The sequence below is a fragment of the Pediculus humanus genome, genomic scaffold (assembly GCF_000006295.1).
Source record: "Pediculus humanus corporis 1103172107761 genomic scaffold, whole genome shotgun sequence".
Taxonomy (NCBI): domain Eukaryota; kingdom Metazoa; phylum Arthropoda; class Insecta; order Psocodea; family Pediculidae; genus Pediculus; species Pediculus humanus.
Genome location: NW_002987359.1, coordinates 680,195 through 700,831, shown reverse-complemented (window position 1 = coordinate 700,831; position 20,637 = coordinate 680,195). Strand labels below are relative to the sequence as shown.

General features: G+C 24.9%; 6 protein-coding genes across 6 annotated transcripts in view; 4 read left to right on the top strand and 2 right to left on the bottom strand.

Annotated features, from left to right (window-relative positions):
- The window catches only part of Phum_PHUM351610 (multidrug resistance protein, putative), a gene marked incomplete at both ends in the record, with an annotated part of 17,694 nt that extends 12,290 nt beyond the window's left edge, over nt 1-5,404 (top strand). Inside the window, 6 exons of the mRNA XM_002427843.1 lie at nt 3,161-3,450; nt 3,657-3,942; nt 4,248-4,483; nt 4,613-4,913; nt 5,092-5,171; nt 5,272-5,404. Of these exons, the coding sequence (XP_002427888.1) occupies nt 3,161-3,450; nt 3,657-3,942; nt 4,248-4,483; nt 4,613-4,913; nt 5,092-5,171; nt 5,272-5,404 (1,326 nt within the window). The remainder of the gene's footprint in view (nt 1-3,160; nt 3,451-3,656; nt 3,943-4,247; nt 4,484-4,612; nt 4,914-5,091; nt 5,172-5,271) is intronic.
- A 2,512-nt stretch (nt 5,405-7,916) lies between these two features.
- Nucleotides 7,917-10,347, top strand: Phum_PHUM351600 (sugar transporter, putative; the record flags this gene model as incomplete). The annotated part of the gene is made up of 9 exons (XM_002427842.1): nt 7,917-8,028; nt 8,110-8,271; nt 8,366-8,553; nt 8,638-8,910; nt 8,991-9,133; nt 9,544-9,709; nt 9,791-9,899; nt 9,984-10,234; nt 10,333-10,347. The coding sequence occupies 9 exons, from the start codon at nt 7,917-7,919 to the stop codon at nt 10,345-10,347; spliced, it is 1,419 nt and encodes a 472-aa protein (XP_002427887.1).
- Nucleotides 10,348-10,382: 35 nt separating this feature from the next.
- On the bottom strand, nt 10,383-11,600 carry Phum_PHUM351590 (valacyclovir hydrolase, putative; the record flags this gene model as incomplete). The annotated part of the gene is made up of 3 exons (XM_002427841.1): nt 10,383-10,928; nt 11,046-11,208; nt 11,320-11,600. 3 exons carry the CDS (start codon nt 11,598-11,600, stop codon nt 10,383-10,385), a joined length of 990 nt encoding a protein of 329 aa, XP_002427886.1.
- Nucleotides 11,601-13,118: 1,518 nt separating this feature from the next.
- Nucleotides 13,119-13,697, top strand: Phum_PHUM351580 (uncharacterized protein; the record flags this gene model as incomplete). The annotated part of the gene is made up of 2 exons (XM_002427840.1): nt 13,119-13,367; nt 13,407-13,697. The coding sequence occupies 2 exons, from the start codon at nt 13,119-13,121 to the stop codon at nt 13,695-13,697; spliced, it is 540 nt and encodes a 179-aa protein (XP_002427885.1).
- A 965-nt stretch (nt 13,698-14,662) lies between these two features.
- On the top strand, nt 14,663-15,292 carry Phum_PHUM351570 (NADH-ubiquinone oxidoreductase subunit B14.5B, putative; the record flags this gene model as incomplete). Its single annotated transcript, XM_002427839.1, has 3 exons — nt 14,663-14,885; nt 14,968-15,111; nt 15,243-15,292. The coding sequence occupies 3 exons, from the start codon at nt 14,663-14,665 to the stop codon at nt 15,290-15,292; spliced, it is 417 nt and encodes a 138-aa protein (XP_002427884.1).
- A 1,141-nt stretch (nt 15,293-16,433) lies between these two features.
- Nucleotides 16,434-18,640, bottom strand: Phum_PHUM351560 (uncharacterized protein; the record flags this gene model as incomplete). The annotated part of the gene is made up of 7 exons (XM_002427838.1): nt 16,434-16,734; nt 16,853-17,099; nt 17,209-17,504; nt 17,687-17,892; nt 17,980-18,107; nt 18,249-18,360; nt 18,485-18,640. Coding segments are annotated over 7 exons (1,446 nt in total), but the record flags the coding sequence as incomplete, so codon positions are not given.
- Nucleotides 18,641-20,637: the final 1,997 nt, after the last annotated feature.

The following is a 20,637-nucleotide window of genomic DNA, read 5'->3' as shown; positions in this document are numbered from 1 at the left end:
ACTTGCTTTTTTTCGGTATGCTTATGAAAATTTATCCGTGCGTCCGTGTATATGTATATATTATGTGCGCGCGTGTGTGTGTGTGTTTTTTTTTTACGCACTTATACACACAGTAAAAACACGCGCATACATGTGTAAGTAACAAAAACGAATTATGTTAAGTTATTGAAAATTTTATTATTACTATTAAAATTATTATTATTTTTTTTTTAACGCGTGAAAAATATTTAATTTTAAATAAGTAAATACGGTAAAATAACTTACATATAATTATGGGTATTTTCTGATAAATAAGAAAAAATAAATGAAAATCGATTTTTATTAACCATCATCGTAAGAGGCTAAATGAAAATGAAAAACAATAATTTTTAACGTTTTTTTTTTTTTTACAATTCTATAGCAAAGCTGTTTAAAATTTATATTTTTTCTTTATAATATATATATATATTTTAAATGTGGCTTAATGTGGTAACGAATTAATCTAACTATTGCCTATAAACAAAAAAAAAAATTTATTCTCTTAGGTTTTCATGCGATTTATTATTATTATCATTTAAGGTTTAGGTAAGTTTTGTGTGATAATTTGTAATTTCTTTTTTTTTATGTATTTTTTTAATCGTAAATTTTCTTACGCTTAAACTTTTTCTTACGTTCTAACATGTATAACATTTTTAATTCGGGAATTATTCTTTTAATTAAGCATTCAAAATTTAAATTTTATTAATGATAATAATAATAATAATACATAAAAAAAATTCAACTTCGCGTTGTATCCGTTATTAATTAAAAGTCTGAGTCATTTTTTTTTTCTCTAAAAAACTCCTCTTTCTATTAATTAATTATTTCTTCAATTATTATTATTATTATTATTCGGTGAAAGAATAAAATTTTTTTATTTTTGTGTTTCGGATTTAGCACTCCGGATTACACACTCACACACATACACACACACAGACAGACAGACACACACAGATATATAATTATTGGACGGTTCCAAAAAGTAAATTTTTTTTTTTTTTAATTATTATTATCAAGTCGATATTTTAGAAAATTAACCTTGTTTTTTATAATATCTGATTTAGGTATATATAATAATATTTATTTAATAAAACGTTTTAAGATTTGATATTTATAAAAAAATTCAAAAAATTAAAATTTTTAAACGTGACACATGAATTATTCATTGATTAACACGCACTGAGATAAATTTATCGAATTTTTTTCTTTTTTCCAACAGGGACGTATCTAAAAAAATTTTATTTATTGCTTTTAAATTATGTGAATTTTTCTTTGTTGGGCTCATATGTGATATATTTGTATGTGACATTATTAAGTATTTCTCTCATTACTTAATATTTATATTTCTTTTAAAATTATAATTGGGATTTCATCCGAAAAAATTTTTTTTTCATTATTGTTTTAATAATTAAAATGGGTATTTCCATATAAATTAACAATTTTTTTTTTCTTTTAACGATACACTGACTAATTTCATCATAAAAGAAAAAAAAAAAAAACATATTTTCTTCTTTGCATATATACATTAATTTTCTTGGCTCATTCTCGTAATATATTTATTTTGTTTTAGCCATTCCTGCAGTGCTTGCGGAATTATTGCCATGGCTTGGTGCTATTAAAGGCTCTAATGCTATGCATTTCACAATGATACATTCTGTTCTTCGATCTTCAATGCAATTTTTTGAAAGCACCCCTCTCGGAAGAATTATATCCCGTTTTTCTCAAGATATTAACATTGCTGACAACGACCTACAATTTAATTTATCTGAAGTCATGTACTGCTTTTTTCAGGTTGGTAAATGAAAATGATAGGGTGTTGTTTGGATGGTTGGCTCCCTGCAATCATGCACATAATTCCTTCGTTGACGGTCGATTGTCAATTAATATATTATTTATTAACCCTTTGCCTCGCTTTTCGTTACATATATACATATTTAAAACCTTTCGCTTAACACACAATATTGACACGAAAAAAAAAAAAAGAAAAGTTATTAGTTGGCATGAGTAAGAAGATATCATGTTTTCACATCAGGACAAGGTGATGCATAAGTCGATAAAGGAATTAATAATTACATTTTCTTTTTTTCCTTAGAAGTAGTTTTTTAAATTTTTTTTTTTTTTAAATATCAAATTCTCACTCAAACTTCAACACAAAAATTCACTTTTTTTCTTAATTCATTCACCATTTTTTTGTTCTTCACTACAAAAAAAAATTGATATTGAAATATTTTAAATTGTTTTTTTTTTTTGACGAAATTGAAACGGTGTGAGTCAAGTGTATATTCGAAATATCCAATTATTAATTATTGATAAATTTATTTCACTAGTTTTGCTGTTAAGTTATTGTGTTTTTCATATTTGAAATTTTTTTTTTTTATATAATGAACTACCGGGAAAAATTAAAATGAAATATTTTACAATTATTCGTTAACCGTCCAATAAAATTTAACTTGAGAAACTTCGGATTAAAAAAATTCCCCCTTTATTAAAAAAAAAAAAAAAGGAAATGATAATAACAATAAAATTTAATAAATTTTATTGTTGGTGTTTTAATTTTAAATTAAAAAACACGTCAAGGTATCATCATCACATATCATATATATATTTGTGGTTCCGCACATGTGTCACGGAGAAAAATACAATAAAAAAAAAATTATGTTCTCGAATATTCTAATTATTTAATTTATTTAATTATTTTGATATATATATATTTACATCAATCGCTTAAACATAGACTTTTTTTTTTTAAAATCCGAAACGCAACATATTATATTTTTTTTTTCTATTTCAACGGGAAAGGGGAGTGAAAAACTTTTAAATAAAAAAATTAATGATTTAATGTTATACATATTCGTATAAAGTTTTGTTATCATTATTATTTATAAAATATGTTTAAATTTTTAACGTATTTTCAAAATAATAATAATAATAATATTAATTTAGGTAGAGAAAAGGAAAATATTTAATATACTTTTTAGGCAATTTTTAATTTTACAGCTTTGCAGCAGTAACAAAAATTTTGATTTCATTGCGTTAAAAAAAAAAATATTTCTAAAAATTTTTTTTTTTTTATTGCTTAATACTAATATTTAATTTTTTGTAATGTAAATTAATATATATTATTATTTTAATTTTAAAATAGGTTTTAGGAATGGTTGTCGTAGTGTCTTATTCTTCCCAATGGTTTATCGCGGTTATTATACCTATCGGAATTCTATATTACTTCATTCAAAGGTTTTATGTAGCAACATCGAGGCAGCTTAAAAGAATCGAATCAATATCTCGAAGTCCTATTTATTCTCATTTTGGAGAAACCGTTACTGGAGTCTCCACAATACGTGCCTATCAAGCTCAACAGAGATTCATAAATGAATCTGAATCAAAATTAGATATCAATCAAATCTGTTATTATCCAAGTCTTATCGCCAACAGGTAAAAAATTTTTTTTTTTCTCTCATTTTAAATTAATCCGTATGAAAAAAGTTAAAAAAAATGATTTTAATAAACTTTTAAAAGGATTGAAATCCCATCACAGGGTTGTAAAATTTAAATTATTTCATACAATTTTCCCAAAAGGATTAAGTAAAACTACAACAACAACAATAACACGAAATATCTTTCTTCTTTTTTTTTTGCAGATGGTTAGCTGTACGTTTGGAAACAATCGGAAGTTTAATAATTTTTTTTTCCGCACTTTTTGGAGTTATAAGTAAAGCAGTTGGAAATCCTCAAGCAAATTTAGTTGGTTTATCCGTGACGTATGCCATGCAAGTGACTCAAACTTTGAATTGGCTCGTGAGAATGACATCTGATGTTGAAACTAATATTGTATCAGTGGAGAGAATTAAAGAATATGGAGAAATACCCCATGAAGCCGAATGGAGAAATCCTAATTTTATTCCCGACAAAAATTGGCCATCTAAGGTAAGTAAGACACATCATTTAATTTTGTTCAAAAACTATTTCCGGTATTAAATCAATTATTTTTAGTATTACGAGAAAAAGAAATTTTTTTTTTCCGCCGACTTTAATTTTTAGTTTTCTCGATTCTCTTCCGTTTTTATTATTTTTTTTCTCTGAATCACACGAATGAATTAATTAAAACTAATAATCACCGAATATTTTAACCGAAATATATAAAAAATTGATTAAGAAAAACGGTTTTCAACAGGTCGTGATACAAATATAAAATTTTTACATATAAGCTTAATTTTTTTTTTTTTTACCAGGGAAAAGTAGAATTTAAAGATTACATGACTCGATATAGAGAAGGTTTAGATTTAGTTCTTTGCGGAGTTAATTTTACTGTGGATGGAGGAGAAAAAATTGGAATTGTCGGTAGAACGGGAGCTGGAAAATCAAGTTTAACTTTAGCTTTGTTTCGTATTATTGAAGCGAGTAGTGGAAAAATTTTTATCGACGGAATTGATATTTCTAAAGTCGGACTTCACGATCTCAGAGGAAGGTATTTTTTTTTATTATTATTTTTAAATCGTAAACTAACACGGTTTCCACTAAAAAAAAAAAAAAAAAAAAAAAAAAAACTTTGAACGTTTAATCTTATTACGAGTAATTTTTTTTTTTTTTTGCCAAGGCTCACAATCATACCTCAGGATCCTATATTATTTTCGGGTACGATTCGTATGAATCTTGATCCATTTATGCAATGCACGGATCAAGAAATATGGAAAGCTTTAGAACTTGCCCATTTAAAAACTTTTGTTATGTCTCAATCATTAAAACTGGACCACGAAATAACGGAAGGAGGTGATAACCTAAGCGTAGGACAGCGACAATTGATTTGTTTGGCTCGTGCACTTCTTAGAAAAACAAAAATATTGGTACTCGACGAAGCTACGGCTGCCGTGGATTTAGAAACTGACGATTTAATTCAGGTAAATTTAAAATACAAAACAAAAAACAACAACAACAACCACTTAATGCAAATTGTTTTTATTTTATTTTTTTTTTATTGTTTTTCGTGATGGGGTCCGTTTTTATTTACTCGATACAATTTGAATCGATGAAAAAAAAAACAACAAACGAAACAAATTAAAATAAAATTTTAATTAGAACACGATTCGACGTGAATTCAAAGAATGCACCGTCCTCACCATTGCTCATCGTCTAAATACAATTTTAGATTCGGACAGGTGAGGATTTTCTATAAATTTTACTCTTGCAATACCTTCTTACCTTAACCATTATTATTATTATTATTATTAATCATCGTAATTTTTTTAATTTTTTTAGGGTATTAGTTTTAGATAAAGGTTTAGTTGCGGAATTTGATAGTCCTCAAAAACTAATGTCTCAACCAGATTCAATATTTTACAAAATGCTCAAAGACGCCGGAATAACAACAACGGATAAAAAAAAAGAATAAAATAAAAATTTATTTAAAATAAAAAATGGCTTTTTTTTTTTTTTATAGTGAATTCACTTTATGTAGCTTTATAGAACAATTTAATAAAATTTTTAAAATATTTTTATTAATTTTTCACCGTCCTTTTTTTTCGGACGGTTATTTGTTTAACATTTATTTCATTTATCCTTACGGTGATTTACGCCTTACATCAATTTGCTCGTAAGCCCCCCCCCCCCATCTCTATTCGATGGCAACGAATTTTTTTTTAATTGTTCCGTTTGCGAAACAAATTTAATTCTTGTTTGTATATAAAGATAATTATTTTTCTCTTCTTTTTTTTCTAATTCGAAAATTTTTAAAAATAATAATTATTGTACGGATATAATAGGAGGGGGGGGGAAATGAAAATGATTTATTTTGTTATCAACGTTACTATTATGCGAATAAATATTTTTTTTTTTTTATGTTGACACGAAATTTAAGTTTGGAAGTTGCGCAACATTTTTTAATTTACAATTTTCTTAACTTTTATTTGCTTTTTGTTTTTTTTGCATATTCATTATTATTAAAATTATTACGCATTTAAAAAAAAAAAAAAGACGTTTTTACCTTCTTTTGTTTAAAGTAATTTTTTTTTATTCTCTTTCTCTCTCTCTCGTATTTAAATTAAATTTTAAAAAGAAAATTTTATTTATTTTTTACTTTTTCAATTTCTTTATTTTAAAAATAAAAATCCAAATTCATATTTTATGATTTAATCATGTGACCGTCGAGAAAATTTTTTTTTTTTTTTCAAAAAGTCAAAAATTTTGATTATAAAATAGAAATTTGAAAAGAAAAATTAAAATTTTTTTTTTTTTTTGACTGATGGAAACATGATTTGTTTTTATTTAAAAAAAAAAAAAAAAAAATTTATTTTGTGGCATGAATTTTCTTTTTTTTTGTAAATTTATATATTTTAATCGTGAAAATGAATAAAAATAAATTCATTTAAAAAAAATTAAAAATTATCAAAAACAACAGCAACAGCGAAAAAAAAAAACAAGAAATTTAAAAAAAAAAAACCAAATTTCTTATTATATAAGGAAAAATTTTATTCTTTTATTTAAATATTTAGAAAATCGTAAGGATTTTATTGTAAATGAAAAATGCTTGGCGACCAAGTTATTATTATTATTATTATAACACGCTTTACGTTTAAAAAAAAATTAATTAATTAACACAATTAATAAATTAATTATCAAATAATTATTGTTGATGTTGTTGTTGTTTGTTTGTTTGTTTTCCCTAATTAAAAATTATTTAACAATTAGTAAATAAAGTTTTCATATTCGCGATTGTATTGCCTTGTATTCAATTTTAACAGAGACCTAAATTAATAATAATAATAATTACATAACTAGTATTTTTGCGATAAAACGTCATTATTATTATCATCATTTTCATTTATATTTCTATTTATTTACAGAAATCTCAATAAATATATATGTGGAGTATAAAAATTTGGTCATTTTTTGAATTTTTTTTTTTTAAAATAGTTATTATTATTATTATTAAATTAATTATTTTTGTTTTTCTTATTAAAATGAAACTATATTGAAATAAAAAGAAAAAAAAAAAAAAGGAAAATTGATACACCTTTGTACTGTCGTAAAGATTACAGTTTTGATTTAATCACACTTTCTGTTGTTGTTGTTGTTGTTGTTGATGATGATGATGATGATGATGATGTCGTTCCTTAAAAGTTTTTAGATAATTTTTTCAATTCATTTCATTTGGTTTTCACATATGAGTTGATATACGCACGACACGTTTGTGAATGGTAAGAAAAAAAAAAATTTTTTTTTTTGTTTTCCAACCTACGGCAACAATTTAAACGGCGGCGACGATCGAGTGAAAAAATTTTTTTTTTTTTAAATTTATTATTATTATTATTATTGTTTTTTTAAATACCGTTTTTATTATTTACAATTACTTTATAGTTCAATTCAAGTTCAGGTATTATTTCATGATTCTTTATTTATTATATAAAATTTAATAATTTTTTTTTTAATTAAAAATTTTTTTTCATTTTTATTATTGTCATGTAATAATAAAATTAAAAAATTTTTTTTTTCTTTTTAAACCGATTAAATTTATTAGATTTATAAATAATAATAATAAAAGAAAATAAATTTTTTTTTGTTTTAAATACAAATCGGCGGGCGCGACGCATTTATTTTTTTTATTTTAAATTTAACGGACGGCTCTTTTTTTTTTTATTTTTCCTTTGAAAAAAATACCATTATTATTATCTTGACTTAATAAATTACTCCGTTTTTAATTTATATTCTTATATTTAATTAAGCTTAACGACGACAGGCATTATGATTAGGTAAATTAAATTACGTAAAAATTTTTCTTTTTTTTTTTTTGTCATAGTCGTCACGTGATTTTTTTTTGGAAATTTTTTTCTAAATAAAATACTTGATGGTTAAAATTTTTTTTTTTGTTATTAAACGTTAAATTATTTATTATTTATTTAAGAAAAATGGAAACGCTAATAAAAAGTGAATCTGATGCAACTCCCCAAAATAATGATAATGATACTAATCAGAGAGAAAAGACAAAAAATTTTCCACAATATTTGGCTGCAACAGCGGGTGAGTACAGACGACGTGTAAAACCTCCCCCCTCACCCCTTTTTTGATTTCCTTTAAATAATAAAATTTCATTTTGTTCAGCAAGTATAACTTTAATGGTATCCGGAACGAATTTAGGATGGCCATCGCCCGTTTTACCAAAATTAATGGAAACAAATGCAACCATTTTTGTCACTCCAGACGAAAGCACCTGGATTGGATCTTTGGTTGCTCTCGGTGCTATTTTCGGACCTTTTCCAGCAGGTTTTTTTCCCATGTGATATTTTCAAATAATTCTTATTATATTTATATAATTTATAAATCGCGTTTAAACGTGTGCGTGTGCGTGTGTGTTTAGGATTTGCCGCAGATTTTATGGGTAGAAAAAGAGCGTTGCTCTTAGGTGCTCTTCTTCATATAACATCCTGGTGTATTTTGACAGTCGCACAATCAGTTTCCATGATTTACGCCGGTAGATTATTAGGTGGTATATCAAACGGTTGGGGAATGTCACTTTTGCCCATGTATGTGGGAGAAATAGCCACGGTAGGCACATTAAAATGATTTAATATATATTTATAATAATCGTTGACGAAATTAAATTTTTTTTTTTTTTAAAAATGACTGCAGCCAATGACTAGAGGTGCATTGGGAGTGATTGGACAAATAATGATCACGTCTGGGTTTTTATATGTCTACATACTCGGATCTTTGCTATCATTCGTTTGGCTTAATATATCCTGCAGTTTGATTCCGGTTATTTTTTTTACTTTTTTTTTTTTCATGCCCGAATCCCCTTATTACGAATTGATGAAAAATAATTCTAAAGAAGCGGAAAAATCATTGGCAAAACTCAGAGGGAAAAAACCGTTAGAAGTCAAAGAAGAACTTAACACATTACAGGTAAGCACACCCATATCTATATATTTATATTTTGAATGACGTAAACTTTAAAGTAAAATTTTTTTTTTTTTTTTCCATAGGCTGCAGTAGACGAATCCTTCCGGGAAACCGTACATTGGACGAATATATTTAAAAAAAGAGCAAATAGAAAAGCTTTACTTTTAATGTTTGGATTAATGATGGCGCAGCAGTTAAGTGGCATCAATTGCGTTTTATTTTACAGGTAAAATTTTACTGTTTATTTTTTTTTTAAATTCGCAAAATACTTACTTATATCTATAAGTATATCTATAAGTCTACTTAATATTCGTAAAATTCAAAAAAAAAAAAAAAATTAGGTTTTTCCCGAAATCGGAAAAATGTAAAAGAAAAAAAAAAAAAATTTTTTTTTGTCTTTGATTTGCGTCAAAAGACCCAATTAAAACTTTTAAATATTTACTTTTAACTTAATAAACAAAATTTAACAATTTTTTTTATCAGATACGCATTGATAATGAAAAATACACTTTTAAGCCCATCCGACAGAAATTACTCATAAATCGCATAAATTAATTGTTAATTTTTTTTTTTTTTTTTATTTGTATTGAGGTCGAACTTTTTTTTTTATTGTAATAATTTTTTTTTTTTTTTCAGTGAAATAATTTTTGCTAAATCGGGAAGTTCGCTGAGCCCAAGTTTGTCGACCATAATCGTTGGGTTTGTCATGTTTTTAACATCTTTTCCTACTCCATATTTGGTCGAACGATTAGGAAGGCGAACGGTTTTGATTCTTTCGATGACTGGAATGACATTATTTCTGGTACAAAATTTAAATAATTAAATTAAAAGTCGAACCTTAATACCTGTTTTAATAATTTTATTTTTTAAAAAACAATTTCAGATCCTGATGGGAGGATTTTTTTGCATGGAATATTTTTCTTACGATACTTCAAATATAACATGGATTCCTTTATTCTCCGTTTTGGGATACATATCATTTTTTAGTGCCGGTTTGTTTTTTTTTTTTTTTTTGCTTTTCCGAATGTAAAACAAAATTAATCTAAATTAATTTATTTTTTTGTCTTTTCTTTCAGGTGTTGGTCCTGTACCCTGGGCTATGATCGGCGAAATGTTTGCTTCAAACGTCAGATCCTTGGGAGCATCGTTAACAACATCGTTTTCTTGGATTCTGGCATTTTTACTTACCAAATGTTTTGGAATAATGCAAGAATATTTAGGAGACTATTGGACTTTTTGGTTGTTTTCCGTTTTTTGTTGCATCGGAGTAGGTTTTATTTATTTCTGCCTTCCGGAAACGAAAGGAAAAACATTGGAAGAAATACAAGTTATATTGAAAGGCTAAAAAAAACATTTTTTTTATAGTTTTTTTTTTTTTTTGTTGTTGTTTAAAAATCAAATTTAATGTTTTTTTATTATTAATAGTGTAACGTCGTGTGATATGACAATATTTTCATTGATTCTATTTCTATATGTTAATATTTGCTTTTAATCTCTGAAAGAAAATTGCATATTATTGGAGCAATTATTTCCGGTTGATTATTATGCACGCAATGATTTCCGACGATTCGAATCACACGAGAACTCGAATTATTTCGTTTTAAAATTTCAAGAGCAGAAGAAAAAAATCCGGAAGAATTTAAAAGTGAAAATTGTTCGCTGTTATTTGCCAAAATCAAAAGGACCGGACATTTTATTTGTTTTATTTGATCGATGATAATTTCTGCCGTCATGGCAGGTTTTATTTCAGATTTAATTCTCGAATCCGTCGTAAATGAATATTTTTCGCCATTTTTTTTTAAGCAACGTTTAAGAAGAAATTTTGCAGCTTCGGGTTTTAATTTTGACATTCGTTTTTCCGCCACTTGTGCAAGTGCTTCATCGTAACTGTAAAAAGTGGTATGTTCTTTATTTTCTTCTGATTTTATTATATTTTCTCCTTGATTTCGGTAAAAAATCAAAATTGCTTCGCTAGCAACCGGAGTCGGAGAAATGGCGTCTATTAAAATAAGTTTTTCAACCTAAAAATTAATTTTAAACGATTTAAAAAAAAAAAAAAAAAAGGCGATGACATATGAACTAAATAAATATATATAAATATGAAACGGTGAATAAAAAGAATAAAAAAATTTTGAAACCTTGTCTGTATATGTGGCAGCATAAAATTCTAATAAATGAGCTCCAAAACTATGTCCTAATAATGTCAATCTTTTCCATTGAAAATGGCTGACTATTCGCTGTATTTGAAAAACAAAAAACATAAAGTCTAAAGGTATTCCACGAGGAAAATGAGATGACATGCTAAAATTAAATTATTCGTTTCAATTTTTTTGTAATTCCGTTATACAATGTTAAATTAACAAAACGGATAATAAAATCAAAAAAAAAAAAATTAAAAATAATAATACTTACCCGTGTCCAGGAAGATCAACGGCAACATAATAAAAATTATTAGAAAGCAGGGGTATGAGCCTATCGAAAGCTCCAGAATTTTCACATAAACCGTGAACAATTAAAACCGGATGATGATTCGAAGTATTCCAACATTTAACTGAAATTATACCCCAAGGAACAGGTATAATTTTTTCTTCTACTAAAAAATCTTTTTTGACATTCTTTTTTCCTCGAGGGAAAATTTCGTAATGAGTATAAAAAAAATTTATTCGAATGTGCGGGAAAAATCTAAAGTTCATATTAAATTATTATTTATTTAATTGCAATTTCCCAGGAAATTATTATTTTTTTTTTTGTCATCATTATTGTTGTCGTTGTTGTTATTTTAGGAAAAAATTCAAATTATAAAAAAAAAAAAAAATAAATAAATAAGTTTCTTTATTTAAAATTATTACATCCTTTCCGGTTTATAACATTTTCTGAATAATATCGAAGGGTAAAGTTGGAAAAGTTTTTTTTTTTGTGTTTCTATGATCTGTTATTAATTGCTTTTTTCGTTTTTAATTTTTTTGTAAAATTATAAAAGATATTTAAAAAAAAAAAAATCTTTTATTCACCGGCAATTTTGAATCAATGTCAAAATTTACGGTCGCTTCCAAGAGGTTTTAAATTGAACTTGATTTATTCAACAAAAAAAAAGTTTAAAAATAAAAATTGTTTAAATTGTGGAATACCATTAAATACCAAATACCAAATCAATCAATTATTATTAATTTAAACGAAAAATATTTATTTATTTATATATATTTAAATTTAGTTAAAAAAAAAAATTTATAATGTATTTTTAGAAAGAAAGTCAACGAACTAAAAAGTTCTTGATAATGAAAAGTTCTTAAAAATATAAAATTTTTTATATTTAGGTTAATTATTAAGTTAGAGTAGAAAAAAATTTTTTTTTAAATTCGGTATCGAATTAAACAATAATAATATAATTTTAAAATAAATTCAAGGGAAAACCTTAAATACATATCTCTCTCTCTCTCTCTCTCTCTCTCTTAATGGGGATAAGAAAAGGTTTAAACAATAAATAACAAAACATAAATAAAAAAACTTTCTCTTAAAGAGCGACGTAAATAAATAAAAAGAAAATTATTTTAAGGGTAACAAAATGTTATTATTTTTAAATTTACCCTCGATTCGCCCTTTAAAAGGCTCCTCTCGTTGTCATAAAATTATTATTTCTTATTCAAACGTCTTTGTGAAAGGTTCGAAAGGTTCTTACTCTGTGGTTTATACTAACGGATACATAATAACAAGGCAAGTTAATTTTTTTTTATTTATAATTTTAAGATTTTTTGTGTTTGTGGTGCGATGACGATTTATAAGCTTCGTTAACGAAGTAAAAGTTTAAAAAAATTAAATTATGTAAATTACTAATAATTAATAATAATAATAAATGTTTTTATGTTAACATAAGCGGTAATTCAAAAAAAAAAAAAAATTAATTTTTATATTTTAAGATAAATATCATAAACGACATTGAACGGTTTATTGTTCGGCAAAAAAGTAAAAAAAATTTCTTATAAAAAAAAATTAATTTTAATTTGTAAACGTTTTTAGCGTCTAAATTGAAAATTTTTGTTGATAAATTTAATCGCTTACATCATATTGATTGATTTTATAAAAAATAAAAATTTCAAGTTCTATCGTTCGTTACAGATAATTTAAATTAAAAAAAAAACGTACACATGTACTCAACGCTTATCAAATTTATTTATTTATTTAAAATTTTAATAATTTTTATTCAACAGGTGAAAATGATGAAGTCAGCAATAATTTTAACTGTTTTCGGTGTAGTTTTCGCCTTGGCAGAAATACCGCCGATTCCTTATGCGGAAAATTCGGTTTCATCGTCTGCTTCTTTTCCAAACGATCGTATTCAAACCGTTGGAGAACAATATATAAATCATTATGGAAATGACGGTTTCAACATTCAATCCGAATACGATGATTATTTGATACCCGCCGTAGAAAATGGTCTCCTCTCGTTTGCAGATGGAATCCGTGTAAAAAATTATCACGGAATAATTCATAAACTGATAAAGAATTTGTCTGCTTTTGGATGGAAAGTTTTACCGAAAATTGTCACCGGAGCCGCAGTTTTACTCACTCTTTTTCTGATAGGAGGATGCATCAATACTTTAATTTGTTCATTGACATCTTTGTGCACGATATCATTTGCGGGTCATGGTCTGACTAAGGACGCTATGAGATCCTATTTTACGCCAGACAGAGTTACCTCAACGGCAAATTTTGTGATAAATGCCATCAAAAAATACAGAAACATGTATGAATCATATGCAGATGAAGTAGATGGAGATAAAAAAGTTAAATAAGTCTGTTTTATTATTATTATTATTTAATTTATTTTTAATTTATTTTTATATTTATAAATTTAATATTAAAATAAAAAATAAATTTTTTAATAACATTTAATCAAAATGACTGATAAGTATTTAGAAAGAAAATGTCTGAATGTATCTCATATTATGAAAGCAAAGAACAAATTTCATTAACAATACTTAAATAAATAAAAAAAAAACTTAATATTATTTATTAATACACATTTTAATAAATATATCAAAAGGGCAAAATCAAAATTATAAAAACTATTGCTGTGACATGTGAAATATTTACTGATGCATTTGTAGAAATCGAAAAAAAAAAAAAAAATGTTTTTGAATACTTTAGACCATGTTTAAAATTTACAAAGGTTTAATCAATTTAAATAAAATCCAACATGTTTATATTGTAATTCATGTTGAAATTGATTAAAAATTTTTTATTTGTCTTTTAATTTTAGTAAATACTATTTTAACAAATAAAAAACATCTCATGCAAAATAATAATTAACATGAATAATCTTATTAAGTGCCATATAATAATGCCTGAAAAAAAAAAAAAATTAAAAACGTAATAAATTGCAAATTTTACAATAAAAAACAATTAGACAAAGATATTAATAATAAAATTAATCAAAATGAAAAAAAAAAATTTTAATTCAGTGAATTTTGCTATTAGAATTTTAATGTTTTTTTTTTTTTTTTTATACAATAATTAAAAAAAAAAAAAAAAAAAGATTAAAAATACTTTTTGTAATTAAAATAATTTAGCAATTCATTTTGAAAAATAATAATAGTTTTTATAATTACGTTAGGCTTATCACTATGAACTTTGTTTTTGTTTTTGTTTTTTTGCTACTGCAAATATTATTAGCTACGGTCAATTGAAGTTGAATTTTTGCTACATGTAGCTGGTCTATATTTTTAACTAATTCACTTTGTAATTATTTTCAACGAATATGGATGAAGCGCCGTGTAATTTTTCGAATGCGGGTGAAGCGGCTCGTCAACCTGATGCTCCAAAACTTTCAGGAGCTCCAATAGATTTATTTACTTTTCGTGACGGTGAAGGAAGCGGTTATTCGTGGAAAGATAAAAATTTTTTTCCTGTTAGTATGGGAGCATTGGGGATAACAGTACCAATCGTGTATAATTATTTATTAAGAAGACCATTATGGTCAGGTAATAATTTAATATTAACCTTTGATGATTACTCAAAATTTACTTAACAATAAAATTTACCTAATGTTTATTTTCGTTTTAGGTGTCCCTTTGTATTTTTTGTCCATTGGTGGTTTTTATTTTTTTGCCAAACAATGGAATACTTACAGATTAGGTGCCCTCATGGAGAAAGAAGCAATATACAAACATTACATTTCTCTTCATCCTGAAGATTTTCCTCCTTTCGGTAATATATATTATTTTTTAATTTTCATTATTATTATTATTATTATTATTATAGGACATTATTAAATTTTTTAAATTACTTGAAAATTTCATATCTGATTTAATTTTTTTTTTTTTTTTTTTTTAATATAGAAAAAACTCAAATTAAGGATTTATTTGTACCATGGACTCCTGTCAGATAACTCATTTCGTTTGGTACTATCGTAGTAAATATTGAAGTCAAACTGTTAGTGAGATAATGTTATAAGTTTTGTTTTTTTTTTTCTTATCCTTTTATTTAAGTTTTTTACATCATTTTTAAATCGTTATTCAATTTCCACTAAATATATGTTGCTTAAATATATATCAAGGTATATATATATAAAGAAATTGATGAGGAAGTGGTCTTGGATGATGTATTTTGATAATTATTATTAATTTTTGAAACTCGAATCAGTTTTGTGTATATTTTTATTGATTAAATTGTTTTTTTTTTTTTTTGGAAATATAATTATTTGATATCTGAGGAAGGTAGTAACAAGGTAATTTATTTGTAAATATCAATAATTTAAAAATTTATTATAAGTTTTCATTGCAGCAGTAAACATAATTTTTATTATTATTTTAAGGTACCTGTGTTTGTATGTTAAACTGAATATATAACTGTCAATTTAATCATAGCTCACATGTATTATTATTTGTATGCACAGTGACATTAAATAGGGTATATCAATAATAATTTTATAATCCATGTAAGGAATTTATTTATTTATCACTTAAGTAGTTTAAATTTTTAAAGCCCAAAATAAAATAAGAAATTATTTTGATACATTTATATATTTTATTATTATTTGAATTTAAATTTTTAATTTTATAGATGTTTTTTTTTTTTTTTTTTTTCAATGATTATGAATTATTTTACCATTATAAAAAAGACTAGCCATTTATTTGACTTTAAAAAAAAAAATGATATAAAAAAAAATTAACTCTTTTCAAATTTTATAGTTTTCGTTTAAAATGGTTTTGAGATCATGTGTTTTTTTTTTTTGAAATTGAGCTTTTATTATTATTATTATTATTTTTTAAATTATTTACCTTTACTGGTAAAATTAAAAATTTTGTTTTGCTGAACTTTAATTTGAATGTATTGTTTTCTTTACATGGAATGCCCAATATTAATTTTAACCAGTAGTAATGAATAATTTAATTGTTAAATCTCATTTAAAATTATTTTTTTTACCTTTCATTAATATTGGTTTTATTATTTGCTAACCACTTTTATTATTGATTTCATTGAAATTATTATATTTTTACAGCCTTCTTCTGTTTACATTTCAATTGAAGCTAAGTCCTACTTTCGGGTGTATAATTGTCCCTACCAGGGATGCCAGTACCTTCTGAATCTCCTAACCAGGGATATTTGGCCGGACAATCTCTGCACGTGACCAGGTACCTAGTTGTAGTTATGTTGTTCTCTCCTGGTTTAAACGACAAAGCACAATTGTTAGGCAAATTACAGGGGGCAGGAGTTGAAATTTCTCGCTTTTGGCAGTTCCAAGCATCGTAGTTGTTGAGAGTTTTTGTTTCTGTTGGATCGGTCATCCATACCAGTGCTTGAGTAATAGTGACAAACCATACGTCTGGTCTAAAATCGTAATTTTTTTGTAATAATTAAAAATCCCAATGAAAGTTTCAAATATATATATATAATTTATACTCGTAGATTTTTTAAATAAGGAAAAGTAGAAAATTAAATATCTTACAAAGTTTGAGTCCAGTCTAAAAACTTTTGCAGTCCCTTTTCTAGTTCTTTTATTTGAAACCAATTAGTGTGAAACGGCATCATGTAAGGAGCCCTGTTTTGCTCGTAATACCGCAAAAAATCTTCTTGTAGCCATTCAAAAACGTCATCTTCGCTGTGATTGTGAAGAACGCATTGATCAAGGTGTGGGCAATGACCTCCTTCGTAGGTTTCAACATAATGAGCATTCAATGGAACTTCCCATATCCCTTAATAATTTACCATAATTAAATATTCGGTTAATTAGGATTCCCATAATTGTTCTTTATTTATTTGCATCAAAATTAATTATATATATATATATATATGCCAGGTTACCTTGAAAAGATTTGGTTGGACAAGTTCCGGATTTGCATTCATGGGGTATTTTATAATCCAAAGTATAGGGCCATATAGGTACTTTTAAAGGCGGAATTGAAATGGAACTGTCGTAGATATATCCGAAATCTTCTAATACTTCATATTGAGCATTTCGACCGGGTTTCAAAAAAGGAGCTCTCATTCCGACAATGTCTTGTTTTGGTATATTGGCGAAATGCCGAAGAATTTCTCTCATTCCTATCATTTCTCCCACCCATTCTTCGTATCCCTTATCCTGAAGATCTCTTTGCAATCTGGAAACACATTTTTGTTTTCTCTCTCTTTCTTTATTTTTTCCAATCATAACCCAAAATAACTCTGTTACATTCGTTTGTTAATTTTTCGAAGGAAATCAATTTAATTCAATTCGTTAAACAAAAATATAATGATAATTCATAAATAATTAATATTTTTTAGTTTTTAAAAATTAACTTACGAAATTGTTTCAGTAGCTATTTCGTGTCCATCGTGAGATAATTGTTGAACCATATTGTAATTGCTGTATTCGTGAGAAACGAAAAAAGTACCTCTTATTTCGCATCCGTTAGGATTTTTTCTTGTCGAAGGAAATACCTTTTGATATTGTTCATAATTATTTTGATTAATTGCTCCATTAAATGTTAAAATAATCATTTGAGGTGTCTAACAAAAAAAAAAAAAAAAAAAAAACAGTTCAAAACCTTTTTAAATATGAATTATAAATTTATTAGACTTAAATGAAACACTCACGTCTTCGGGATCAAGATCTCCCGGTATTTTGGTACCGTCTTTTGAACAAAAGCAATAAGGAAGAGAACATTCAGATGTATTGCATTTAACTGCTAAATCAACCGGAGCTTCCGTAATAGGAGCAGGAGCTAAAAATTATTCTGGTATTAATTTTTTTTTTTTTTTGTAAATGTTAAACGTACGAATGGTAGTAAAAAAAATCATATAAAAACTTTTTATTATTTAATTTACTAACTGAAGGTTAAAGTTAAAATTTGATTTTTACTTACTCGTTGGTATGGGCCCGCATCGCGCTTCTGATTTAAATGTGCACAATTTATTTATGTCATCGAAATATAATCCGGATGGACATCTGTTAAGGTACGGATATCCATCAACACACTTTAATTAAAAAAAAAATAATAATAACTGTTATGATGTTTTTTTTTTTTTTTTCAGAAGATATGAATTATGAATAATATAGCCGAGGCGGTTTGTAATAAATCAAAATTTAATAATAAATTACCTGGTAAAATCTCCTACAAGTGGCGGGGTCAGCAAAATTTCCGTTTCCTTCTACATCAGGGCAAACGAATTCTTTGTCCTTTGTTTGACTGACAACTGAAAAATTATTGAGATTTTTTTTTTTATCGAGAGTGAAGAATAAAAAAAAAATGTTGGTTCAATAAAGAAGGTTTATTAAAGTTTCTCTGTTTTATTTTGGTAAACGGAAAAAAAAGGACCGATTTCGTTCGTTTCGTGGCAATTTCTAATTAATTATTTATTCAATACTCGTAGAATAAAAAAAAAAAAAAATTTTTTATTTTTTAATAGAAAATAAATAGTATAAATAAATCCTTGTTGTTTAGGCCATTTTAAAGTAGTACTAAAGACTCCTACTATTGACGAGAAAGTTGTATTTTCACTCTAAACCTGAATAAAAGTATTTTTTTTAAATTTTACTTTCTTTATTTTTTTTTCATTTTAAACGGCATTTAATTGGCATTTTAATCTTGTATATAAAAAAAAAATAATAATAATCCTTTGATGGTAAAATTTTTTTATTTTTTTTATATATAATAATAATAAATTAGGTAACTAACGACGATAAAAAAAAAAAAAAAATTTTACGTAAGAAAAATTTTTATAATATCATCATATAATAAATAATGAAAGGATTTTATTTATTAATAATATATTTTTTTTTTTTGATAAAGACACTCGATTAAAAAGAAAAAAATTATTATTATAACTATTGTCATCAAACGGTGCAAACTATTTCTATTATTTTAACCGTGGAAATAAATCATTTATTTAAATAATAATAATAATAATATTATGTTTATATATTTACGTAAAATGAATTTTTTAACCGCCAAAAATAATTATTTTTCTTTTTTTAAAAGGAAATTCCTTAAGCGAGTAATTAAATTCCCGTTTTAATCCATATTCATAGTTCAAGGCAATCAAGTAAAAAAGGTAATTTTAACGTATTATTATTATTATTATTATAAACTCAGCGTATATAATATTTAAAAATTTTTTTTTTTTTTTTTTTACAGTTACCGGAATTAATTTGAAAACGACAAGATCACTTTCACTCCTCTATAACAAGGTAAATAATCAATCAAAAAAAAAAAAATTTTTTTTTATTGATATGAAAGGAAACAAAGAAAAATTAAATATAATAAATAAATATTTTTTAAAATAATAATAATAATAATTCGAAACCAAAAAAACAAAAAAACTTTTAATTAAATGAATTTATCGTCTTAAACTTTGAATCATTTTATAAATTTTTTTAAAAACATATTTTATTTATTTCCTTGTTATAAAATATCATTTAAAGGTGATTTACTTTCATATCAATAATAATAATAATAATAATAAACATTATATTTAACATCGAAAGTCAAAAAAAAAAAAAAATGTATACGTGTGTTGTAAGACGTCAACTCGAAAATCATCCATATTATTATTCTTAATGATTAATAATAATAATAATAATCAATAGATTCATTCAAGTCAAAGTCTTATTATTGAAAAAAAATTTTTTTACAAATATTAATGATTAAAAAAAAAAAAAACAAATAAATAATTTTACGTACCCGTTGAAAATAAGAAAAAAATAAAAAATAAGTACATTTCAACAAATAAATTAATTTCAACAAAAAAAAAAAAAAAACAAAGAACTTTTTTTTTTTTTTATAATAAATAAGCGGAGATTTTCTCTCCGCACTATAGAACCCCGATTAAATTAACTTTAAACGTTTTGCATGTGGCTATATAAAACTCGATATGAAGCTACCTTGTCCAAACTGAATGTGTGTGTGTGTGTGACATCAATAGAAGCAGTAGGGAATCAAGAAAATTTACTTCCGATTCAAGGTAGTTTCTTTTTTTTTTTTTTTTTTTTTTTTCATCTTAAGAATCATCTTGAAAATATTACGAAATAAGAGGAAAATAAAAAAAACCAATACATTTTTTATAAAAATAAATTTCAAAAAAAGAAAGTTAATAAACGGTTTTTACGCAAATAAAAAAAAAAAAAAAAAGTTATTATATAAAATATTGGCGGAAACAAAACTTTTTTTTTTTTTTTTTAAACAAATCGTTAATCAAACAATAGATTATTCTCTGATTTTAATTATAATAATAATAATTATTTAATATTTTATT